This window comes from Lissotriton helveticus, chromosome 3_1 (genome assembly GCF_964261635.1).
Source record: "Lissotriton helveticus chromosome 3_1, aLisHel1.1, whole genome shotgun sequence".
NCBI lineage: Eukaryota > Metazoa > Chordata > Amphibia > Caudata > Salamandridae > Lissotriton > Lissotriton helveticus.
Genome location: NC_136061.1, coordinates 215,548,751 through 215,575,935, shown reverse-complemented (window position 1 = coordinate 215,575,935; position 27,185 = coordinate 215,548,751). Strand labels below are relative to the sequence as shown.

Genomic DNA, 27,185 nt, shown 5'->3' with positions numbered 1-27,185 from the left:
TCCCCGTCCACCATATAGGGAACCTGGTGACACACTATCTTCCTAGACGACACCATCCTGGTGTATTGAGCAGGGCTCAATCGGTTAGCAGGGTCCAGGCATCTGTGAACAGTCCCTCGTTCAGCAAGCAGTATAGGTTGACACTTTGCATAATTTTGCAGTGTTTCTTGATCGGACCCTATACTCTTAATTCCCCATTCCTGAACGTGACACCTGGTGTGTGCACCAAGGATCTTTTTACGATTTGTGCGCTGGCCATCACGGCATGTTATGGCACCTGATAGAACGCCACATTGAACTTTCGGTGGGTTTTGCCACCAGTGGGGATCAGGTAATTTTCAGTGGTCAGACATGTCTCCATCTCTGTAGGCAAGGCGCTCGTCTAGGGAGGCGCTGGAGCCCAGGCGCAGGAAGTCCTGCGCTGTGTGTAATTCAAAGGGCAGAAGAGACAGGACGTCATTAGACTTGGGAGACCTTACGCCATGTACAAGGGGCTTTAGGAGATTACCTTGACACTCCTGCCTGTTTTATCTGGGACTGTTTCTGGCTGGTTAGGGGTGAGGCCCTAGAAATAACAAGCTAGAAATAGTAGGAAGTATGCCGGCCTTGGTGGGGGGCACTGGCTGCGACGGTCGCCACACCCAGGGCTGTGGCGGAGTTACAGGGCGATCCAGAGGCGGAAAGGTACCCGGGAGTACCCTCTTCAGGAGCACAATAGGATGCTGAGGCCTAATATCCCCAGGAAGTCTGTGCGGTGGACCCTGGGGGTGCGACGGCGCCCCGCTATCCTACGGGCGGTTGGAAACCTGTACAACCGGGGGTCGCTTGAACGCTCCGCCCCTCGTAGGGGGGGGGGCGTGAGCAGGAGGGTGGACCAATGGTTCACCGGAAATGGGAGGGGCTATCTACTCACCACAACCGCTAAGCAACGATTGGCTAAGGCCACGTTGCAAATTGGCCCATCAGGTGGTAGGTCGCGAGGGGCGGCTTGTCTTTGGATCGTCTGTAAGATAACCCACCTTGTTGGCATGTGTATATGCTAATAAACCTGCAGCTACTTTTCTCCAACAAAAGTTGTCTTGTCTGTTTATTTCTGCGACATGCATGTTGCTGCGAGCGGGCTGGTGAGTGGGCCGATATTGGCACTATGCAGGCCGACCAACACGTCCCCGCAGGGGACACAAGTAAGAGGGCGGCCACCGTAGTGCCACAAGATGGCACACGGAGCAGCCCAGTGCTTTGAGACCCTGTAGGGTCCCGCGGGTCACTTCCGGCCTGGTGTGGGCGGGGGAAGAGTATATATTCCTTCCCCGCCCACCGAGCGGCCTCTTTGTCCGCTGTCCCCTCACCCTGACGCCGTTTCCCTCCCTTTCGCATACCCGGCGCTTTCAGGGTGGAGGGGAAATGTCTTCTAACATTTTCTCATTTGTGTTGCAGGCGGAGTTACAGGGCGATCCAGAGGCGGAAAGGTACCCGGGAGTACCCTCTTCAGGAGCACAATAGGATGCTGAGGCCTAATATCCCCAGGAAGTCTGTGCGGTGGACCCTGGGGATGCGACGGCACCCCGCTATCCTACGGGCGGTTGGAAACCTGTACAACCGGGGGTCGCTTGAACGCTCCGCCCCTCGTAGGGGGGTGGGGGGGCCTGAGCAGGAGGGTGGACCAATGGTTCATCGGAAATGGGAGGGGCTATCTCCTCACCACAACCGCTAAGCAACGATTGGCTAAGGCCACGTTGCAAATTGGCCCATCAGGTGGTAGGTCGCGAGGGGCGGCTTGCCTTTGGATCGTCTGTAAGATAACCCACCTTGTTGGCATGTGTATATGCTAATAAACCTGCAGCTACTTTTCTCCAACAAAAGTTGTCTTGTCTGTTTATTTCTGCGACATGCATGTTGCTGCGAGCGGGCTGGTGAGTGGGCCGATATTGGCACTACTGCTAACTATCCCTGCTTTGTAAAACATAAAAAACACCTCCCACCGTTTTCAGTCGTCCCTCTCCAAAAACGGGGACATGAGCTAAATTTCTTGAAATTTGCTGGGACAGCTGGTTAAAAACAGGGACCGTCCTGGCAAAACAGGGACGCCTGGTCACCCTATGCATGTCTAACACTTGTTAACGAGGAGCCCCCCCCCCCCGATTCACGCATTCATTGAAATCAGCACTGTGTTGTAGTTTCCGCCTCCATCAATAGCGCGCGCTGTAATGCTGCGCCGTAATGCTGGTGCGCTGTAATCCTGGTGCGCTGTAATGCTGGTGCGCTGTAATGCTGGTGCGCTGTAATGCTGGTGCGCTGTAATGCGGGTACGCTGTAATGCTGGCACGCTGTTATGCTGGCGCACTGTTATGCTGGTGCGCTGTCCGGGCAGTGACTGCCCCCCAGCCCCATAGAGTGTGTGAAGCGCCCTCAGAAGTCTGCCGGGTCCTGGGCTCTGCTTTCATCACCGTCCAGAGCTACCAGCAGATATCCTGACGTGCAACAGATGTACGAAAGTGCACCCCCATTTCTACCCCCATAAACCCCAAGGTGGAAAGGGCACGTACTGGCAGGTGCCACATTTCATCCACCCCACAGGCGCTGTGAAGCCCCCAGTGTAGTGGTGTACAGTGGCCGTGTGTAATCGGGTGCAGGAAGGTTCACTTTTCTAATTTTGAGTTGCCTTCTCCAGGCGGGTCGTACACAGAACAGATGTTTAAAGGCTGGGCGCGCGGGATGAAGGCCTCTGACTCGCTTGGGGCCCCTGAGCTCGCATGGGTTCCCTGGGTGTCCCTGTGCAATCCCCATGTTATTAAACAACACTGCCTTTGGTCTGGGCCCCTTTGGGTGAGAATGGCCGTCAGTGTAGGGATTCTTGGAGCCATTACTGGACTGTGTTGTGTCATCTGACTGCTTCAGAGTGGGCTGCGGGAGATGGCTTATGTTACTAGAGCGTATAGATGCTATACATACGATACCTGTGCAGGCATTGAAACGGAATGGAACTCATTTTGAAAGTTCGTGGTTTTTCCCCGAAATTGACATGAATCCAGCTCTCCTGGGCCCACTATGGACACCACTCTTTGTTAGAGAGCCCTCAAGTGTTTTTGCTCAGATAAAGTGTCCAGGGCTTCATATATATATTTTTCAGGAGATCTTCTTTGTGTCTACATTTTGTATTGTATTATATATGCTGTTAATTTGAAAATGAGTAATAAGAAAAAGGAAAACACATTTTCCTTGATCAGAAAATTGCGAATCCGTTTGTATTTATTGGTGCAAACGAGACACGTCCGGGCTGAAGGGCCCCTAATAACGTGTAAATAAAAGGGAACAATACTTTGTCTAAATGTGCTTGTTTTAAACTTAATCTTGGAACCATTAAAGGCAGATTTGAGAAACGTAGCAGTTCATGTGACTACTAATATTAGTCGAATAAATATATAAGAAGAGAGCGGCGTTACTAAGACGAGTGAGAAATGATTTGAGAATTCAGTGGCGGCATCCATGTTCAGGGCAGTGATGTCACAGCTGAAGCATCTTCTGTTCCTGTCGACTTCCATACTTCCAGGGCACAGAGCGTACTCCCTTAGTGCTAAACAATACATCACCACTCAACCCAAAGTCAGGGCAGTGCCTGAAAAACGTCTCCATGGAACAACTCGGGCTCTGACCTATGAGAAAACGCCACAGGACCCCAGAGAGCTGCCATATAGGTGACGGGTAGCTTGGCCTGCTAACATATACATAACACCACCAGCCATCAGTGCACGCTTTCACCAGGCACACACACACCAACAGCCGTCAGAGCATGCTTTCACCAGGCACACACACACCACCAGCCGTCGGTGCACGCTTTCACCAGGCACACACACACCACCAGCCGTCAGTGCACGCTTTCACCAGGCACACACACACCACCAGCCGTCAGTGCACGCTTTCAACAGGCACACACCACCAGCCATCAGTGCACGCTTTCACAAGGCACATACAACACCAGCCATCAGTGCACGCTTCCACCAGGCACACACACACCACCAGCCATCAGTGCACGCTTTCACCAGGAACACACACCACCTGCTGTCAGTGCAGGCATCAGAGCGCTTTAAATCAGCATGCTTATAACAAGCAAGACTAGCACTCTATATTACTGCCAACTTTGCTTACCATAAGCAACAGCTAACCATTCACAAACAATGTTTATATACCAATTGCAAATTAAAAAAAAATGAATGCAAAGCTTTGTCATTTACAATGCCAGTAACTCAAACTTTAATGCTGCGAGACCTATTGCATTGTAAATGCTTGTTTAACTATTGACACCAACCACGAATAATCATCAGCATAGAGCATGATTCCACAAGATCTGCTGCAAGAATGTCCCTAGCGATACAAAAGGGGATGATGGACGGAATGTCCCTGACAGCTCTGACATTCATGTCCTGTACCACTCAGGTTAAATTTGGAAGGTGCGCAGAGACATCCAGGGGCAACCAGCATTATCAGTCTATGTACTTGCAGCTATCCTGCTGATTGGCTTCAGAGACTGCTTTTAGGTCTCGCCTGACCCAGCACATGCTCTGGTCTGGCTAGACATTTAGTAAGTGGGCTTTAAAAGTCCCACCATGGCCTAAAGCTTGCGGTTACGCGCACTAAGTGCTCACGGTACCCTTTCAGCACGCGATCACTTTCACACGCGCCACTCACATGCTTTTTTATTTCCTTTTTGCGCACGCGCAAACACAACTCCTAGGCTTGTTTTTTTAAAACTTTCAGCGCACCACTCGCGGGACGCTGCATTCCTTTTTAAAAAAAAAAAAAAACTTTCAGTGCGCCACTCACGGGACGCTGCATTCCTTTTTTATTTTTAACTTTCAGCGCGCGCCACTCACCAATCTGCCCCCTCCTGCAGCGCTGTTGGGTCACCGCAGCGGCCGGTCAGTCCCCGAGTCCAGGTCGCTCTAATTACATTTAGCTGGAGCAGTCCCAGACTCACTGGACTTCGTCGGCTGCCGTGTGGTTGATCCCCAGTCGATTACTTTTGGGCTCCTTCGCCCATGCACATCTCTGGGAGCTTACGCAGCCCCCCCCTTACTCGCTGCCACCCGAGGCTCACTGTGACATCTGCGGCAGCGCCCCAAGCGCACTCCTATACCAGGAATCTCAATTTCAAGACCGTTGAGTCTGCAAGCCTGCATGGAATAGAAATGTTAACATTTAAATCATGTCATTGATTGAATCTTCCTCCCCCTTTCGCAACTTGATGGTAAGAGAGTCAGAGCCCGTAACCTGCATGTGCAGTATATATGTGGATTAGCGAAACGTTCCTATCACAGAAAAAACGTGGGTATGGTGCTATAACATGGAAAATCATACGCTACTGTTCCAGTTGTCAATAAAGGTAAATCTAGATTTTAGTGCTGTTGAAACCGGAGTCTAGACCGAAATGAGTGGCTTAAAACTGCTCCACAAAAAGATATGTGGCAGGAGTTAATGATTTTACTACTGTGTAAATATACAGCATATCTGTCTACCCTTATGGTGTGGTAATCCCACTCTAGGGGCGGGGAGTGGACAATCAAGACATGTTTTTCCTTGAGCGTTTCCCAAAGCCCACATTCTCATTCATTTGTTGGCTGTCACAAAATGCACTCTAATCCGGTCCCACTCTGGAAATGTCGGAGATTTACTTAGTGAACGGGAAAAGGAATAGTGTATCTCCAGAGTTTGTGGTGGGCAGGGGAAGAAGTTTCTCTTGGGCAGGAGGATGTGTACTTTTCCCAGAGAACTGCTTTTCCAGAATGCAAAATGATACCTTTCTGGTTTCTCCACACTGGGGAAGTAGCAAATGTCATGTGACATTCCAATGATCACAGCCGGAAAGCTGAGAGAAGTGCAGCTTTCCAGGATTCCTACTCGGAATGTTTGTATACTACTAAAGGTCGTAAATTTACACATGCGAATAGGAGTAAGCCTACCTGTGTAAAAGTATGACTCTTTTTTGTCAGTCGATTTTTAACAAATTATTTGTAACATTTGAGGGAGCTCCACTTTAAAAATGTTATTTTAATATTCATGTTTGAAAATTGCAAGGGCCTTCTGGCTACTTTCCATGCTTCTAAATATCCAAATTTGTATTTTATTAGCCGACATAGTGGCATGGGCTTCAGTGTCCTAAAGATGCATATGATTTTATCCCTGTCCCGACCAAGGGCATCACATGTTGAATATATCTATCGTATATATTTAGCTTAGTATCAGCAATGTGTTACCCACTTCCGGCTAAGCAATAATTTGCATATGATTGGTTTAATTTCAAAAATGAAAGATGTGTGAACATGTGGCTACTTTTTGTAAGTAAAGTTTGGATTTAGGTTCACTTGATTATTAATTAATCTTTCATTTAACTTGAAGATAATTAAAAATAACCTATTATGGAGTTTGGGGATAGCTATAAGGTGATAGGCATCTGTTGATGGCATTGGTGCTTGAACAATCAACGTAAAATCTCATAGCATATCAAATGCATTTGGAAGTCTATGCACATTGAATTAAATATTATATACAACAAGCATTGGCATAGCCAATAGGTCTCGCCTTTGGGACCTTATAAGTGTTTAGAGATGCAACAGTTGATGATGTTGCACCAAGGATATTGTGCTGCATAACTAAATACTTATAAGGTCCCAAAAGCGCGACCTATTGGCTATGTCAATGCTTGTTTCACTTAGCATGTGGGCCTAGAGCTCACAACACCACAGCCATGTGGATACCACTTAATTTGGAATTTTGCAGATCGTTGTTGATGTTGCTTTGTGCTTCATTGTGTAATGGCCTATCTGATCCATTGTGTTGCCTAGTCAGCGATACTACACACATGCCTTGGTAGTTCCAGCTTTCTTTTTTGTTACTCTTCATGCTGCTTCTGTAGACTTTCATTCAAACAGAACCACAGAGCTGCAGGGCTTGATCGTCAGTGCTGGATCACTTGGCGCAATCCTGATGAATAACAATACACCAACTTTACCGTAATGTAGGTTTGTGTCCAACAAATAGTGGCTGCATTTCCGAAGTGATGTCTCAGACAGTACCCTCAACAATGACAAAAGAATGTCCGCCCCTGAATAAAAGTAAAAAGCCTCCCTGCAAAACGTCTGCAAAAAAAACCCGAGATGTATCGCTTATTAGATGTTCGTGCATCTGAAACCTAAGCTGCAATGACCCACGTTTACTGGGTGTAAAATCTGGCCCTCAGAAGCGGTTATCCACTTTACTCGGTTTATGGGTGAGGTAGAATGTGGTGTTGCTTCGTGTGAATGCTGCGCAGGGAAGGAGCAACAGTGCCCTCTTGTGGTACTTGTGATGTACACCACTTTAGGCTAAAACACACCGTTCTCACACCCGGGCAGTCAAATATGAGGAAAACATAACATGCAAAACATCAGCCCTGTTTTCCTCATATTTTCTCCGTTTATAATGCAATTTCACAAAGTATTAATAAGGCTGTGTTGTGTCTGCTATTTTCAACCACTAGTTGGTACTTTATTTACAATTAATTCGGCAAGTATTTGTCAGGTTTCCGAGCATTTCAGATTGCACCACCATGGTACAAAAGCGAGATGGCATTAAAAATATTAAAAAGCATTTCAATATTATATATACATATATATATGTATATGACGTGAGCTACCGACACAAGGAACCAAACCCCTAATAAGCTGAACACCACTCCCCCTAAGCGATGCCGTTTCCCTACTAGTACAATAGGTCAGGTACAGACTACAATAATAACAAGCTTTGGCATAGCCAATAGGTCTTGCCTTTGGGACCTTATAAGTGTTTAGCCATGCAACACTTGATGTTGTTGCACCAAGGATATTGTACTGGAAAAATTAACACTTATAAGGTCCCAAAGGCGAGACCTATTGGCTATGCCAATGCTTGTTGATACATACCACCATCCAGTGTCACTGGAAATGTGCATTCAAAAATTCAGAAAAAGAGCAGGCCCAACATGTCGGACCTCCATTTTCATTTTTCATAGACAAAAACAGCACCTTCCCCAAGTTCATACAAATCTACTATAAGTTGCGAAAACCTGAACCTTATCAGATGCATCAAATGAATGTCTAACATCCACATTACGAGCATGTAGATTGTAACAGTAACAGTAGGCAGAAAGGTGATATTTATGGCAACATGTTTATTTTTTGCCCCCCTTAGGTAATAAGTACAAAAGATAGACTCTCTTCGCATGTTTCTACACATTGAACTACAGTGCAATATTTTTTTTTAAATCTGACATATTAAACTGATTCCAATATATTTTTATAACAAAAATTGAACTGCTTTTTTGCATATTTAATTTTACACTAGAGATTCTACATGTATACCTCATACATGTAAATATGTGGCCTCTCATTTGAAAGAGCATAGCACCAAGGATTTAAGTGGTTTGTGGGAAAGGTGATGGTGTGACTGTGTATTATGCAGAATAAAGTACCCCCTACCATACATTATAGGTAGATTACAAGTCACTTTGGAGTTAAATGACTCATGTGAATTCTGTCCTCAGCCTCAATATGATCAAGGAACTCCCAAGTGACTTGCAATATCCCTATAATGTATTTCAGGAGGTACTTTATCCCACATATAGGCCCTTCACTGGACAGAAAAAGTATTTAACTGTTTTTCCTGTCGACTTCCATACTTCCAGGGCACAGAGCGTACTCCCTTAGTGCTAAACAATACATCACCACTCAACCCAAAGTCAGGGCAGTGCCTGAAAAACGTCTCCATGGAACAACTCGGGCTCTGACCTAGGAGAAAACGCCAGAGGACCCCAGAGAGCTGCCATATAGGTGACGGGTAGCTTGGCCTGCTAACATATACATAACACCACCAGCCGTCAGTGCACGCTTTCACCAGGCACACACACACCAACAGCCGTCAGAGCATGCTTTCCCCAGGCACACACACACCACCAGCCGTTGGTGCACGCTTTCACCAGGCACACACACACCACCAGCCGTCAGTGCACGCTTTCACCAGGCACACACACACCACCAGCCGTCAGTGCACGCTTTCAACAGGCACACACCACCAGCCATCAGTGCACGCTTTCACAAGGCACATACAACACCAGCCATCAGTGCACGCTTCCACCAGGCACACACACACCACCAGCCATCAGTGCACGCTTTCACCAGGAACACACACCACCTGCTGTCAGTGCAGGTATCAGAGCGCTTTAAATCAGCATGCTTATAACAAGCAAGACTAGCACTCTATATTACTGCCAACTTTGCTTACCATAAGCAACAGCTAACCATTCACAAACAATGTTTATATACCAATTGCAAATTAAAAAAAAATTTATGCAAAGCTTTGTCATTTACAATGCCAGTAACTCAAACTTTAATGCTGCGAGACCTATTGCATTGTAAATGCTTGTTTAACTATTGACACCAACCACGAATAATCATCAGCATAGAGCATGATTCCACAAGATCTGCTGCAAGAATGTCCTTAGCGATACAAAAGGGGATGATGGACGGAATGTCCCTGACAGCTCTGACATTCATGTCCTGTACCACTCAGGTTAAATTTGGAAGGTGCGCAGAGACATCCAGGGGCAACCAGCATTATCAGTCTATGTACTTGCAGCTATCCTGCTGATTGGCTTCAGAGACTGCTTTTAGGTCTCGCCTGACCCAGCACATGCTCTGGTCTGGCTAGACATTTAGTAAGTGGGCTTTAAAAATCCCACCATGGCCTAAAGCTTGCGGTTACGCGCACTAAGTGCTCACGGTACCCTTTCAGCACGCGATCACTTTCACACGCGCCACTCACATGCTTTTTTATTTCCTTTTTGCGCACGCGCAAACACAACTCCTAGGCTTGTTTTTTTAAAACTTTCAGCGCACCACTCGCGGGACGCTGCATTCCTTTTTTAAAAAAAAAAAAAAAAACTTTCAGTGCGCCACTCACGGGACGCTGCATTCCTTTTTTATTTTTAACTTTCAGCGCGCGCCACTCACCAATCTGCCCCCTCCTGCAGCGCTGTTAGGTCACCGCAGTGGCCGGTCAGTCCCCGAGTCCAGGTCGCTCTAATTACATTTAGCTGGAGCAGTCCCAGACTCACTGGACTTCGTCGGCTGCCGTGTGGTTGATCCCCAGTCGATTACTTTTGGGCTCCTTCGCCCATGCACATCTCTGGGAGCTTACGCAGCCCCCCCTTACTCGCTGCCACCCGAGGCTCACTGCGACATCTGCGGCAGCGCCCCAAGCGCACTCCTTCACCAGGAATCTCAATTTCAAGACCGTTGAGTCTGCAAGCCTGCATGGAATAGAAATGTTAACATTTAAATCATGTCATTGATTGAATCTTCCTCCCCCTTTCGCAACTTGATGGTAAGAGAGTCAGAGCCCGTAACCTGCATGTGCAGTATATATGTGGATTAGCGAAACGTTCCTATCACAGAAAAAACGTGGGTATGGTGCTATAACATGGAAAATCATACGCTACTGTTCCAGTTGTCAATAAAGGTAAATCTAGATTTTAGTGCTGTTGAAACCGGAGTCTAGACCGAAATGAGTGGCTTAAAACTGCTCCACAAAAAGATATGTGGCAGGAGTTAATGATTTTACTACTGTGTAAATATACAGCATATCTGTCTACCCTTATGGTGTGGTAATCCCACTCTAGGGGCGGGGAGTGGACAATCAAGACATGTTTTTCCTTGAGCGTTTCCCAAAGCCCACATTCTCATTCATTTGTTGGCTGTCACAAAATGCACTCTAATCCGGTCCCACTCTGGAAATGTCGGAGATTTACTTAGTGAACGGGAAAAGGAATAGTGTATCTCCAGAGTTTGTGGTGGGCAGGGGAAGAAGTTTCTCTTGGGCAGGAGGATGTGTACTTTTCCCAGAGAACTGCTTTTCCAGAATGCAAAATGATACCTTTCTGGTTTCTCCACACTGGGGAAGTAGCAAATGTCATGTGACATTCCAATGATCACAGCCGGAAAGCTGAGAGAAGTGCAGCTTTCCAGGATTCCTACTCGAAATGTTTGTATACTACTAAAGGTCGTACATTTACACATGCGAATAGGAGTAAGCCTACCTGTGTAAAAGTATGACTCTTTTTTGTCAGTCGATTTTTAACAAATTATTTGTAACATTTGAGGGAGCTCCACTTTAAAAATGTTATTTTAATATTCATGTTTAAAAATTGCAAGGGCCTTCTGGCTACTTTCCATGCTTCTAAATATCCAAATTTGTATTTTATTAGCCGACATAGTGGCATGGGCTTCAGTGTCCTAAAGATGCATATGATTTTATCCCTGTCCCGACCAAGGGCATCACATGTTGAATATATCTATCGTATATATTTAGCTTAGTATCAGCAATGTGTTACCCACTTCCGGCTAAGCAATAATTTGCATATGATTGGTTTAATTTCAAAAATGAAAGATGTGTGAAAATGTGGCTACTTTTTGTAAGTAAAGTTTGGATTTAGGTTCACTTGATTATTAATTAATCTTTCATTTAACTTGAAGATAATTAAAAATTACCTATTATGGAGTTTGGGGATAGCTATAAGGTGATAGGCATCTGTTGATGGCATTGGTGCTTGAACAATCAACGTAAAATCTCATAGCATATCAAATGCATTTGGAAGTCTATGCACATTTAATTAAATATTATATACAACAAGCATTGGCATAGCCAATAGGTCTCGCCTTTGGGACCTTATAAGTGTTTAGAGATGCAACAGTTGATGATGTTGCACCAAGGATATTGTGCTGCATAACTAAATACTTATAAGGTCCCAAAAGCACGACCTATTGGCTATGTCAATGCTTGTTTCACTTAGCATGTGGGCCTAGAGCTCACAACACCACAGCCATGTGGATACCACTTAATTTGGAATTTTGCAGATCGTTGTTGATGTTGCTTTGTGCTTCATTGTGTAATGGCCTATCTGATCCATTGTGTTGCCTAGTCAGCGATACTACACACATGCCTTGGTAGTTCCAGCTTACTTTTTTGTTACTCTTCATGCTGCTTCTGTAGACTTTCATTCAAACAGAACCACAGAGCTGCAGGGCTTGATCGTCAGTGCTGGATCACTTGGCGCAATCCTGATGAAGAACAATACACCAACTTTACCGTAATGTAGGTTTGTGTCGAACAAATAGTGGCTGCATTTCCGCAGTGATGTCTCAGACAGTACCCTCAACAATGACAAAAAAATGTCCGCCCCTGAAGAAAAGTAAAACGCTTCCCTGCAAAACGTCTGCAAAAAAACCCCGAGATGGATCGCTTATTAGATGTTCGTGCATCTGAAACCTAAGCTGCAATGACCCACGTTTACTGGGTGTAAAATCTGGCCCTCAGAAGCGGTTATGCACTTTACTCGGTTTATGGGTAAGGTAGAATGTGGTGTTGCTTCGTGTGAATGCTGCGCAGGGAAGGAGCAACAGTGCCCTCTTGTGGTACTTGTGGTGTACACCACTTTAACCCCTTCGGTGCTCATGACGGAGCGGTTCCGTCATGAGCGTCGGTTGAGCTGTGCTCATGACGGAACCGTTCCGTCATGACCACACCCGTTTTTCAGAACGTTCAGCACAGCGCGAAAATTCGCGCCGCGCAGAACGGGTTAAGCTAAAACACACCGTTCTCACACCCAGGCAGTCCGGTTCAAAATATGAGGAAAACATAACATGCAAAACATAAGCCCTGTTTTCCTCATATTTTCTCCGTGTATAATGCAATTTCACAAAGTATTAATAAGGCTGTGTTGTGTCTGCTATTTTCAACCACTAGTTGGTAGTTTATTTACAATTAATTCGGCAAGTATTTGTCAGGTTTCCGAGCATTTCAGATTGCACACCATGGTACAAAAGCGAGATGGCATTAAAAATATTAAAAAGCATTTCAATATTATATATACATATATATATGAATCCAAGTTCTGCTTGTAGTTTGCGTTAGTTGTGCTTTGCATGTCTTTGTGTTTTGTAATTTATGTTAACCAAGTACTGTCCTGGGAAGCGCTTGATGAAAATACACAGCCCGCGAGTGGTCTGCGGCGGCGCGTGAGAGAGAAGGGGAGCAGGAGGTGAGCCAGCGAGTGGCGCGCGCGTGCTTGGGAGAGCAGTCTGCTCATTTTCAAGCACTGCACTCGTGCTTGTGGTGCTCCGCTGCTTGCTCCTGCAAGGTGGATGCAGCCACAAGCACAAGCGTGTGCTTGAAAATGAGCAGACCGATGGCTATAGGCCCTCTTAGAGAAGAGCATGCGCACTGCCTAGGCAAGACCTAAAAAGTGACATGGAACCAGACAGCTGCTATATATACATAACATTGAATGCATCTTGATCATACTCAGTGCTCTAGTAATCGAATAAATGCAAATATTAGATAAGAATAGTAAAGAAGTGTGTATAATACAGGCAGCAAGTGTGACATTGTTTGTATAATTAAAATCATAAATATGAAGAGTTCATTTGGTATTGTGCCATTTGCCCTTGGCATCAATAGCGTTTCATCCCGGGAAACTAGGAAAGGTCATTCCCAGGACAACGAATTTCAGATAAAAGATCAGTCTGTTCAATAATCTCTCCGTGAAAAGACAGAAGAGACAATGGAAAGATTGATAGATTGTGAATTAACGTGGTTATATCAGAATTGTGGTGTACCTTCTGCCTGGTTAAGGCTGAAAGTCAATCTGAAATTAAATGTGTGTGAGAAAGTAGACTAACTGCGGCAAACAAGGTGTTCACCAGAAGGTGATCAATCAGGGGCTTTCTTGTATATTAACTGTCCTATGGTTGTGTAGCAGTAAGGGAGTCCAAGATTGACCCAGCCGGTAATGCCTCAAGGAGCCAGGGCGAAAGTTAACATTGCTTTGAAGAGGCTGTAACATGAGGGAAAAGGTCACCTAGAACAGAATTGGCTAAAATAGAAGCGCGTTGTTAAGCCAAGAAGGCTAACAACACGCTTCACCACTTTAGAAACAGAGGGCTGCACCATATTTACTAGAATATGGTACAGCCCTGCGTTTCCCCCTGCACTGGCGCTAACTTTACCTGCTAGAGCCAACGCCGGCACCTTTGCACCATAGTGCAAAGTGCCTGTGTTGAGGGGAAGATTGTTTATTTGCAGGAAGATCCCTCTTTCTGCACATAAACAATCTTTAACCCCTTGGACGCGGCCGCGATTCTGTGCCTGTGCAGCCGTTTTAATGAGTGGGCGGGTTCATGACGGCCCCCAGCCGTCATCAGCACACGCCCACCGTGATGCATGACGGCTGGGGGCCGTCATCAGCATGGAAAGGGTTAAATGCTGTTTTGTAACTTAAAAGTGTGCTGGTTAATGCAGCACACATTGAAGTAGAAAAACTCAATTTTTTATGTTTGTTTATGTGGAGGAAGGTCCCCCATTCCGGCACATAAACAATCATTTAATAAAAAGGGGGACCATCCTGCACATAAACAATCATAAGCAATTTACTGTGTTTTTGTGTGCTTCACAAGGCAGCACACATGGAAACAGCAAAAACGAGGAGAAATAAAGCATTTCTCCTCATTTCACCTGTTTAAGACCAGGTTTTCCCTGGTCTTAATTTTGAAGCTGCCTCCTATTTACACTGCCCTTCCTAATAGAGGGCAGCGTCAAAATCAATGGGTTCGGCGGTGGAACGCCCACTGCAACACCCATTACCCTCCCCTTCAACGCTAAATACAGCATGAAAGGGTGCCTTATTTACAAGGCAGCGTTAAGCCACTTTAAGTGGCTTAACGCTGCCTTGTAAATAAGGCGAGGCCCATGTCGCTATCACTGAAAGTGACGCTGTGGTGGCGATAATGGCTTGTAAATATGCCCCAGAGTGTCAGTGAATAACTCTAAAAAAGGCAAGTGGTGTGTAGCTAGTTGACCCAGAATGCGGGTCCTTACTAGCGTTTGCAGTGCACAGAATCAAACTGTCAAATGTCAAATGTAAACAATGAACAGTTGTGTCTTCATGCGAGGTTTGAACAAAAGAATTCACCTGAAACAAGTCGAAAAGAGTTAAAGTGTTTGAGGTTGCCACTCTAGCAAACAAAAAATCTGTCATTAACTGTGTAGAAGTTGTCCCCTTTCACTCTTATGCCTTGGTGCTACTGCACCTGCTGCAATATTGATAGCAACGACCCTGCAATCACAGGCTACTGCTTTAGCTCAAAAGTGTCAGGCAATTACTCCTAGATGCCCTTTGCCAGAATCTGAGTCATAAAAGAGGATTTCGTGGTGAAAGATAGTGCTGTACGTATAGTGCAAGCAAATCGCACCGCATCGGAGGAACCAGCCAAGATGTCAGGTATAAATGTTTGACCAACCTGTAACTACTCTTATTGACATGGGCATCAATCAATGTGATGTAGAAATTGCAATACCTCTTGTTTGAGCAATCATCAACCCTCCATTCAACCACAGTTCACATTGTCATAGATGATAACCGCATAAGTAAATTGACTAGCATAAGTTGCCCATTAAGATCAGATCACTCTTATGAAAGCGTTTGTATGATTGGTTTGTCGTATCTGGTGCCATCAGAAAAGTGGAAGGCCCTACCCCAAGGCTCTTTGATTTTAACACCCCGAAAACCAAAGCAACCAGGTGATCTGTGCATCTGTATGGACATGCACCTTCCTAACACCAACGCTAAATTTGAATACGAATCAATCAATCAATCAAAATATTTGTAGAGCGCACTAATCACCCATGAGGGGCTGAAGGCGCTGAGGGGGTGGGCATGCAGCTACTGCTCGAACAGCCAGGTCTTGAGGAGTCTCCTGAAGGTCAGCAGGTCCTGGGTCTGTCGCTGCTGTGTGAGGAGGGTGTTCCAAGTCTTAGCTGTGAGGTAGGAGAAGGATCTGCCGTCAGTGGAGGACCTGTGGATTCGTGGGACGGGGGAGAGGTCGGAGGAGTGCAGCTGGCGATTCCCTGTGTAAAAGGTATGACACTTGTTGTGGTATGCTGGTCCGGTGTTGTGAAGTGCTTTGTGGGCGTGGATGAGGAGCTTAAGGTGATCCTCTTATTGACGGGGAGCCAATGCAGGTCTTTCAGGTGGGCAGTGATGTGGCTGTAGTGGGGTATTTCGAGGAGGAGGCGTGCAGAGGTGTTCTGTATGCGCTGGAGTCTCTTCTGGAGTTTGACCGTGGTTCCCTCATAGAGGGCGTAGCCGTAGTCCAGCCTGCTGCTGACTAGTGCCTGGGTGACCGTCGTACTGGTTTCGGTGGAGATCCATCTGTAGATCCTGCGGAGCATGCAAAGGGTGTTGAAGCAGGAGGAGGAGACGGCATTGACTTGCAGGGTGATTGAGAGCGAGGAGTCCAGGATGACTCCCAGATAGCGTGTGTGGTCGGTGGGCGTGGGTGCGGCTCCCAGTGCGGCTAGCCACCAAGAGTCGTCCCAGGCAGAGGGGGTGGATCCAAGGATGAGGACTTCTGTCTTGTCCGATTTAAGTTTCAGGCGATTGGTCTGCATCCAGGTGGCGACTGCCTTCATTCCTTCGTGGAGGTAGGTTTTGGCGGTGGCAGGGTTATTGGTGAGAGAGAGGATCAGTTGAGTGTCGTCGGAGTAGGAAACGATGTTGAGGTTGTGCGAGCGGACGATGTTGGCGAGTGGAGCCATGTAGACGTTGAAGAGGGTGGGGCTGAGGAATGATCCTTGGGGTACGCCGCAGATGATCTTGGTGGCTTTGGAGCGGAAGGACGGGAGGTGGACCCTCTGGGTTCTGTTGGTGAGGAAGGTGGCGATCCAGTCCAGGGTTTTGTCACGTAGTCCGGCGTCGTGTAGGCGTGTGCGTAGGGTGTGGTGGCAGATGGCGTTGAAGGTGGCCGAGAGGTCCCGGAGGATGAGGGCTGCGGTTTTGCCATTGTCCAGTATGGTCCTGATGTCTGTGGCAGCGATGAGGGCGGTTTTGGTGCTGTGGCTGCTGTGGAAGCCAGATTGGGACTGGTCCAGGATGTTGTTCTCCTCGAGGAAGTGGGTCAGTTGCTTGTTGACGATCTTTTCAATTACTTTCGCCGGGAGGGGATGGGCTGGAAGTTCTTGAGGTCCTTTGGGTTTCTTGAGTAGGGCTGTGATTTTGGCATGCTTACAGCTTTCTGGGAAGGTGGCAATCTGGAAGGAGCTGTTGATGATGTTCCGCAGTTGGGGGGGCGATTATGCGGTTTGCTTTGTTGAAGATGTGGTGAGGGCAGGGGTTCGGTTGGTGAGCCAGAGTGGATGGTGTTCATGGTCTTGATGGTATCCTTGTCGTTGATGTGGGTCCAGGAGAGCAGGTAGCTGGTGAGGCTGGGGGTCGTTCGTTCTGCAGTGTTGGCAGCTGTTGGGGAGGTCTGGGTGTTGAAGGTGTCATGGATGTCTGCGATCTTGCGGTGAAAGAAGGTGACTAGGGAGTCGCAGAGGTCTTGCGACGGCAGGATGTCGTTGGAGTTGGAGCTGGGGTTGGAGAGCTCCTTCACGATGTTGAAGAGCTCTTTGCTGTTGTGTGCGTTGTTGCCGATGCATTCCTTGAAGGCGGTCTTTTTGGTGGCTCGGATGAGTTGGTGGTGTTTGCAGATGGCGTTCTTAAGGGCTGTGTGGTTATCCGGTGTCTTTTCGTGGTGCCATCCCACCAACACCTACATTCAGTGGTCTGGTTGCTGATGTCATTGGAGCCTACTGGTCCTCAAGCATGATCTTTGACTCAGGCTATTATCAACCAGGTTATTATCAACTGCTCCTTGAGCCAGAGTTGAGATACTTCTTCACCTTTTTGACATGTTGTAATTCAAAGATATTACAGACTGAACTTTAGCATTTCCAGTGCTGCTGAGGTTTTTCAGAACTGTATCAGTGAGACTCTTTCAGAGCTGAGTGGGTTCATCAGTTTTAGCGATGACATTCTGGTCCATAGTAGACTGTCGAGGCCTGTCCTTCAGCAACTCCAAGCCTGTGCCCTCATGGTGAACAAAAAAGAAGTTACATTTTTGTTATCCCAGCATAGACTTTTTGGGGTACTGTTAGACCTGGCACCATTGGCTTGGGTCTCCCTTCCATTTTTGCTGTTGCCTCATGTATTATTGCTGGTGTTGTATGCTTTGGGCACTGTGCCACTGCTATTCAGTGCAACAGTGCAAATGCTCCCTATTGTAAATTGATGTATTAATCAGTGGTTCCATGTTTGGCTATTTGGTTTACTTGTCAGACCCTAGTCTAGTGCACTGAATGTGCCCAGGGCGTGTAAATCCAAATGCTGCTGGTGGGCCTGTAGCACTGGTTGTGCCACCCACAGAAGCAGCCTTGTAAAATGTGTCTAAGGTCTGCCATTGCAGAGCCTGGGTGCAGTCTGGTACTGTCATGCTGAGTGGGCAAGTGCACCCACTTGCCAGTCCCTAAACCTTCCCTTTTCTTCATATTAGTCACCCCTATGGTAGGCCCAAGGGCAGGGTGCATTGCAACTATAAGGTAGGACAAGCCCTGATGTGTGTGGCATGTCCTAATAGTGAATAACATCCATTTTCGTTTTTCACTATTGCAAGGCTACCTGTTCTCCATAGGCCAGAATGAGCTGTTAGAGTTATTACATTTTATAATCCTAACTGTCTCAGAGAACATGGTAGAAATTCGAGTTTAGTATGCCTGGACTCAGAATAATAAAATACATCTTTTAGTGAAGTTGGTTTTAATATTCTGTGTTTGCAAATACCACTTTTATAAAGTAGGTATTTGCTTGTCTAACCATTCAAACCTGTCTCTGATAGGTTGTGCATACCTATGTCTGGTTTTGTGAGTGACAGGGCTGGGGAATTCCAGGAGACAGGCTGAGTGACGCGGTGGTGAATAGAGTGATCTGCATCTAGATGGGAGGGAGGAATTGCACCTGAACCTTGAATAGGGCTGTGCCTGCCTTCCACAATGCTGGCTCCACCCCCTGAGTAGCGGCTGATGTCTCTGCCCTGCACACTGAAAGAAGAGGAGGAGTTCTGTAAACAAAGTGCTCCAGAACTGTACTTGCCTTCCACAATGCTGGCTCCACCTCCTGTGGGGCGTTTGATGTGCATGCCCTGCACTGTGAAAGAAAAGGAGAAGTCTTGTAGATAGAGTGCTTCAGAACTGGTTTGGACTGGCAAAGGCCCCTCTCCCCTCGGGGAACAAAGGATTTTGGGGTATAAATATTGGGACCCTGATCCCATGAAATTAGATCACTTTGGGCTACAAGAAGAAACCTTTACTGAGGAGAGGAACCTGAAGAAACTGAGGAGAGCCTATTCCCAAGCTGAATTGCTGCTTGGGGGATTGGCCTGCTGTGGTTGCCTTACTGACAAAGGAAGGAGAAAGGAACTTTGTGTACTTTGATTTCAACTTGTGAAGGATCTCCAAGGGCTTGGAAAAGACCTTGCCTCCTGCTGAAGTCTCAGGGACAACAGACTTCACCCCTTAGCTCACCAGAGTTCTTTTGGAAGTGCCTGCTGCTGATTTGGGCCTTCTGAGGAACTGCGTGTCGCAAGGAGCTGGAAGCACGACTCAGCGAGAAGCGTGTTGCCGTCGCTGTGCCTGCCGTCGCAACTCCGAAGGAGGGGTCGCCGCTGGAACTGTCGCACTGTACCGCATTGGAGAGAAGAGTGCCGCAACGAAGAGGAAGCGTGTCGCCGTCGCTGCTGCTGTCGCAGCAACTCCGACGGAGGGTGTCGCCGCTGTAGTTATCGTACTGCACCGCATCAGGAGAAGAATCTCGCAAGGAGGTCGGAGCGTGTCACCGTCACTGTGCCTGCCGTCGCAACTCTGAAGGAGGGTGTCGCTGCTGGAACTTTCGCATTGCACCGCATCGGCCAAGAGCACCTCGCATCCCCGAGAAGCGCGCTGTCGTTGGAGCTGCTGCCGTTGCATCTTGGATGTCGCCGCTGTAGTTGTCGCATCGAGCGGAAGCTTCAGGCATCGTGGGAGAAGAGCGTCGCCGCTGGAGCTGTTGTCGTCGTATCGTAAGGGTGTCGCCGCTGCAGTCCACGTATCGAACCGAGGACTTCTCGCATCCCCAAGAAGCGTGCCACATCTGGAAGATCTTCACGTCTTTATTTCTTTGTATCTGAACTTTCCCGCATTTCCCATCGCTGCGACATTGCTTGTCGTGGAAGCGCAACGCATCTTAAGGTACATTGACGCAGTGTCTCGCATCTAAGAACTGAACTAAGCTTAAATCTACCATCTTAAAGTAATAGTATTGTGTATTTTTTTGTTTATTGTCTTGTGGTAACTCTATAAAAAGTATACTTATTTTTTATATAAAACTTGTGTGGTGTCCATTTGTAGTGTTGTCACTGGGTTACTGTATGTGGTCACAACTGCTTAACTTACAACGCATCTGAAGTAAAGCCCTTCTGCTCGTGCCAAGCTACCAAGGGGGTGAGCAGGGGTTATTTTAGGAGTGTAATCCCCTTATCCTGACTAGAGGAGAGGGTCCCTATTTGTCACACGTACCTACCTGTGCCAACTAGAGACCCCCAAATCTAACAGGTACTACCTCTCAGCAGGTGGGGTAGCACAGAATCATCTAAGGTACAAGATATTCATTCTGCTGCTCCATCATCCTTCAGTCTGCAGTTCACAGTGACCTGGGCATACTTACATACAGCAGCCCATTCCTTACCTTAGAGCTCTGACCAAAACACTTAGATATATTCTCAAATTGGCATCATCCTGGCAGTGGATGAGTAAGTATCATCGAGCTTTTAATGCAACTAAAGATCCCCTTTTAGTAGAAGATACCTCACTCAAATACATTGATGTCACCAAAGTCATCTGACATTGTTTTTCTCGTTTCCCTGTTGTGTTTACTTCCCTCCCCCTCCTCCTCCCTCCATGATTATTTGATTTAATTGATGTAACCTTTAACTCGCTGATCCTCATGTAAAGTGCTCTGATACCTCAGGGTCTAGCCAGCGCTATATAAAACTTTTCAAATAAATAAATAAAGACAAGCATTTGCAATGCAATAGGTCTCGCATTAGGAAAGTTTGAGCTATTGGTATTGTAAATGACAAATTTTGTATTTATGTGTTGGTTTTGAAAATAGTGAAATTAATAGCTTTGTCATTTACAATGCCAATAGTTATAACTTTCGCAAAAGTGACACCTATAACATTTGTAATGCAATATGTGTTGTATTTACGTGACTTAGATGTTTAGATATTACAAATAACAATGGCTTTTAATTTTTTTAAATAATTAATACTTAAATAAAAGTTATTGTAATTTATAATGGCAATAGCTTAAACTTTTAAATAAAAGTTATTGTAATTTATAATGGCAATAGCTTAAACTTTTGTAAATAACTTTTGTGAAGATTATGTTCAGTGTATTTTATTGTGACAAAAATCCAAGAACAGAATTGAAATATTAACATCTTTTTGTGACATTTGTAATAAAGCTTGAAACATTGAGACAACATATTTGAACCAGTTGTTGTTGAATAGTTGCACAGATTGATGCTGTGGTGGCGCTGAGTGATGCTGTGGTGGTGCTGAGTGATGCTGTGGTGATGCGATAGAGTGAGTGCGATAGATAGAGTGAGGGCGATAGATAGATAGAGGGCGGGCGATAGATAGAGGGAGGGCGATAGATAAATAGAGTGAGGGCAATAGATAGACATATAGATAGAGTGAGGGTGATAGATAGACATATAGATAGAGTGAGGTTGATAGATAGATAGAGAGATAGATAGAGTGAGTGTGATAGATAGATAAATATATAGATAGATGGATGGATGGATGGATAAATAGATAGATAGTTGTGTGTGTGTGTGTGGTTGTGGTTGTGTGTGTGGATGTGATTGTGGATGTGATTGTGTGTGTGATTGTGTGTGGTTGTGTGTGTGGGGTTTGTGTGTGGGGTTGTGTGTGGTTGTGTTTGTTGTGTTTGGGGTTGTGTGTGTGGTTATGTGTGTTGTGTTTGGGGCTGTGTGTGTGGTTGTGTGGCTGTGTGTATGGTTGTGTGATTGAGTGTGCTTGTGGTTGGTTGTTTGTGTGTGTGTGTGTGTGTAGTTGTGTGTGTGCGTGGGGGGTTGTGTGCGTGGGGGTTGTATGTATGTGGGGTTTTGTGTGGGGGGTTGTGTGTGTGGGGGGTTGTGTGTGTGGGGGGTTGTGTGTGTGTGGGGTTGTGTGTGGGGTTGTGTGTGTGTGGGGTTGTGTGTGTGTGGGGTTGTGTGTGTGGGGGGTTGTGTGTGTGGGGTTGTGTGTATGGGGTTGTGTGTGTGTGGGGTTGTGTGAGTGTGGGGCTGTGTGTGTGTAGGGTTGTGTGTGTGTGTGGTTATGTGTGTGTGGGGTTGTGTGTGTGGGGTTGTGCGTGTGTGGGGTTGTGTGTTTGGGGGGTTGTGTGTGTGTGGGGTTGTGTGTGTGTGGGGTTGTGTGTGTGGGGGGGTTGTGTGTGTGGGGTTGTGTGTGGGTTGTGTGTGTGGGGGTGGGGGGTGTGTGTGTGTGGGGTGTGTGGGTGGGGGGGTCCAGTGAGTAAGTCATTTGAATCATGATCCCATGCTGAAGGCTCTGTGCAGCAAATGGATGACTGTGCGACATCGGGTCACCTGAATGGTCACCGGCGACGCTAGTACGGTTGTGGCACCAACTAAACTGGCGGGCGAACACAGGCAGTCAAGCGGGCACGGCGGGAAACTAGAGAAACATAACTGCCCACCTCATTCGGATACACTGACTTTCTGCCAACAGGCTGTCAGCAATTGGACACAAGAGTCTTTCATTATTGTTGCGCAGTCACGTGATGCCACATGAATGATACTGTGGCCGGCCCGGGAGTCTCTGCAGCAACTGTGTAAATGAGCCCCAGGTCAGCTTGACCCACTCGCCTGGCATATAATTCTGCTATGAACTACTGTCTTCTCAAAGTGTACAGGGCAGCACTGTACACTCGCGAGACAGCCAAAATAAAGCCATTTCAGCTTTAAACCAGTCAAGCCCAAGACACCCAGTCATGAGAGGGGACATGAAGCAATGGTCACCAAAGATGATCGTTTCAGATGGACTCGAGGATGGTAACCCCCATTTTGACTGTAGGCTTCAGAAGGGGTGACTTTTTATGTCTCATAGTGCCAGACAAATAGATTATTTTCTATAAGAGCTGATGTAACCCAGGGGAAGATTAAGAAATGTTTCACTAGTAGAAATATCTCCCGAGTTGCAAAAGGAGATAAAAACTGAGCTAAGCTTCCGTAGAGGTGGCCCCACAGACAATGTCTTACAATAAAAAAAACTGCTCTGCACCAGTAGTGAGCTGTACAGGTTGAGTCAAAGGCATAATTATTTGGACAAGTTAGGGCACTCCATAGGAAGGCCAGAAAAAATAATCGGATCTGAAACCTAGTCCTTCTGTCTCAAGCCGTGGAAGTGAGTCTGTAGAGTGCTACTACTGCTAATAAATGTTATTGTAAGCCTAATAGGTAGATCCGGTGCAAATACGCGTGGAAGTAAATTTTCAAAGAAAATAGGCTACACAAGAAATAATGCGATGTTAAGCACTGCACAGACGGGAAAAAATGTGGGAAAAAATGTGTTATGCACAGACGGGCGGGAAAGTGAAACAAGCATTTGCGGCCGCAAACTAAAAAAATCGGCCGCGAAATGAAAATAAAACAAAAAAGCATTAGACATAGCGTAGAAATTAGGGTAGTAAAACGGCCTCACGCGTTATCCACTGGGTGTATTATGTGTTCTGTGACGAGACCTGGGAGGGCGGGGGCTGCCCGCGCATGCGCGGCATTTCTAACTTTCATTCTGAGAGCCCCGGTTAGAAATTCCGCGCATGCGCGGGCAGCCCCCGCTCTACCAGGTCCGGCAGCTGAAGTCCCGTCGTGAAGAACATCGGAAAGGGGCGAACATGCCTAAGGGGAGAGGAGCCCGGTGAGTGGGAGTGAGGGTGGGGGTGTACGCGCGTTTGTCTGCGTGTGTCTGTTCGATTGTGTCTGTGCGTGCGTGCGTCTGTCTGTGTGCGCGTGTGTCTCTTTAAGGTCGGTGCGTGTGTGTGTGTATGCAGTGTGTGTGTGCCTGTGTATGGCTGTGTATGTGCGAGTGTGGCTGTGTGAGTGTGTTTGCGCATGGGAATATGAGGCACGAGAAGGGCACGGCGCCGTGCGCGCCCACGAGATGAAATCTGCGCTCGTGCCCCTCTTGTGTCTACATTCCCAAATACGGGCAGCAATAGGTCTTTCGCTGACGCGAGACCTAAAAAACGGTCCTTGATGCCAGCCATACAAAACATGGTGGTGTTCTCTTTTAAAAGTAAGCATGGAGAAAGGGCCCCAATAACCTATGTCAGTAAGTCACTCATGTACAATAGACAAAGATATTGGCAAATTGATGAAGAAGACACCACCATTCCTGTATGGCAGTACCGTCCGAGAAACAACAGACCACAACCACTAAACCCCCAACACACATTAAAATATGGAGTCTGCACCTTCAAGAATATTCCTACCCCATCACCTACCGGTAAAGTTCCCAAAACCTGCAGACTACCTATCTTAACTTACGAGAGGCGTAACTCATGACGAGCTGGGCTCGTCATGAGCGTCGAAGGGGTTAATACCCTCGAGCTGCAAGTGATATTGAAGATGACACCGCAGAAAAAAACAGAGGAATATGTATGCCTGATGGAAGAAGTATCAAAACTTACCAATGTTGATTGTAGACATTTAAGCAGGTACCACAGCAATTTATACCGTCAGTTAGCAATTTAGGCAAACTGGTCTGTTTGGAGTGGCATGTTGGGTAGAACAATGGTTGTAAATGCATCCTGCGTTATTCCAGTGGTAGAGATTAATTCAACCTATCACCTTTTTGTTATGTAAGTGACATGCCCTAAGAGAGTTTTTCATATAGGATAGGGAACAGAGGTATTTTTTAGGTCTATTTGTCAGATCATTCTGCTTCCTATTCAACAGATTTAAAGGTAAGTGCCTTTTGGTGCACTATTTTTGTCATTGGCTTCTGTCTGTAACACGAGCACAAGTATTTTCAGTCGCTCAGTTTCTGTTTATTGTCACATTTGCAGGGACAAATGTCGCTCCGAGCTCCGTTCCTGTTTATCGCCACATTTACCACATTTGAAATGAAATGAAAAATTATATTTATATAGCGCCAAACTACCCGGAGGCCTCGCAGCGCTTACATTGATTGCTGAAGCGGGCTACCAGGGAAGTTAACAAATTTTTGTGTACAAGTGTGTTTTCAGCGCTTTCCTGAAAGCCATCCTGTTTGGGTTCCCTCTCAAGGCGAGGGGAAGGGAGTTCCAGAGCCTAGCAGCTGTGTGGGAAAAAGAGCGACCACCCCACCTTGCTTTGTTGATTTTTGTTGTGGTCGCTAGATGCAGTGATCCGGAGCGAAGGGCTCTGGGGGGGGACATAGGGCACCACTAAGGGGAACAGGATGGCAGGGCCCGTTCGATGGAAGGATTTGTGCACAATGCACATGGCCTTGAACTGAGCTCTCGCAGCAACTGGAAGCCAATGAAGATCTTTTAGGGCATGCTTGGCAGACTGCCAACGAGGGATGTTGTACAGTAGGCGAGCGGCACAGTTTTGTGTAACCTGGAGCCTATGGGTCACTGCTACCGCAGCTCCTAGGTATAACGCGTTTCCATAATCCAGGCGAGAGAGGATCAGGGCCTGGATCATGATTCTCCTCGCCTGGAGAGGGAGCAAAGGGAGCACTTTTCGAAGCATCTTCATAAGCCCCACACATGTAGCAGCTGTTTTGGTGGCTTGAACCGAGAAGTCGAGCGCCTTGTCGAGCCAAATGCCCAGGCTCTTTATCTGAGGTTTGGGGGGGGGGGGAGGGACGCCGAGGCAGGTGGGCCAGATAGACGCCAAAGGAGTCAGTGGAGAGTTGCCCAGCAACATAACCTCCGTCTTCTCTCCGTTGAGTTTGAGGCAGGAGAGTTGCATCCACCTAGCAACAGCCTCCAGACAGGGACCTAAGGTGTTGGACGACCCTTCCGTGTGGTCAAGAGAGACCACCAGTTAGGTATCGTCCGCGTAGATGACAATACGCACACCAAAGGGTTGGACTATCCCTGCTAGAGGTTGCATATACACGTTAAAAAGCGTGGGGCTCAGGGAGGAGCCCTGAGGCACCCCGCAGCTAAGAGGATGTTTGGGGGAAACAACCTCATCCTCGAACACCTGGAAGAAGCGCTCATCCAGGAAGGAGGACAGCCATTCCAGTGCCGCGCCCGACACACCCAGACCCCTTAAGCGATGTAGTAAGGTGGTATGGTTAACTGTGTCGAACGCGGCACTGAGATCGAGTAAGATGATGGCTGCCTTTCCTCCCTGGTCCAGCACGGCTCGGGTTTCCTCTGTCACCGCAATAAGGGCAGTTTCGGTCCCGTGCTGGGGGCGGAACCCTGTCTGAGAGGCACAAAGCAGACCCGCTGATTCCAGGTAGTCTACTAAGATGGTGTTAACGTGCCTCTCAAGCAGTTTACTCATCCAGGGGAGTAAGGAGATTGGGCGGAAGTTGTCCAAATTGTTCTGGTCCAGGGAGGGCTTTTTTAGTAGGGCCTTGACCATCGCGCACTTCCAAGGGACAGGGACAGAGTTAGTGGTGATGGAGGCATTAAGAACATTCAGGATAGCCGGGCGGATAGCGTCCCAGGCCTTGGTGAGAATCCGCGGAGGTGCTGGGTCGTTAGGAGATCCCGAGGTGACTTTAGGGATGATTTTATCGAGTGTAATAGAGTCTAACAAAGGGAATTTGTCCAGCGTGCAAAGGGCAGTGGGGACAGTCTCAGAGGAGGTGGTAGATGCCCCAACATCATTACCACCGGAAAATGAAGAATAGATAGTCTGAATCTTCTGAAAGAAGTAAGAGGCCAAATTATCACAACGGGATTGGGCGCCCGCTGATGACAAACGCTCGGGGTGGGAGAAATTAAAGACTTAGCTATTTTAAAAATTTCTTTGGGAGAATTAGCAGCTAAATTAATTTTAGAGTCGTAGAATAGAGCTTGTGCAGATTTCATTTCAAGTTTATAGAGCTTTATTGCGGCTCTGTAGTCGGCTCTTTTTGAGAGTGAGCGATCACTTCTCCAAGCTCTCTCCAATTTGCGACAGGATTGCTTCATGAGCCTAAGAGCAGGGGAGTACCAGGGAGCAACTTTAGATCTTT

At 47.0% G+C, this 27,185-nt stretch overlaps 2 protein-coding genes across 2 annotated transcripts in view; one reads left to right on the top strand and one right to left on the bottom strand.

Annotated features, from left to right (window-relative positions):
* The window catches only part of GAS2L2 (growth arrest specific 2 like 2), a 490,427-nt gene that overhangs the window by 302,957 nt on the left and 160,285 nt on the right, over positions 1-27,185 (top strand). The gene's annotated exons all lie outside the window — the stretch shown is intronic.
* Positions 9,857-27,185, bottom strand: part of RASL10B (RAS like family 10 member B) — an 865,262-nt gene continuing 847,933 nt past the window's right edge. Inside the window, exon 4 of the mRNA XM_078679619.1 lies at positions 9,857-10,318. Coding sequence (XP_078535745.1) covers positions 10,120-10,318 — 199 coding nt within the window. The 3' untranslated portion in view covers positions 9,857-10,119. The remainder of the gene's footprint in view (positions 10,319-27,185) is intronic.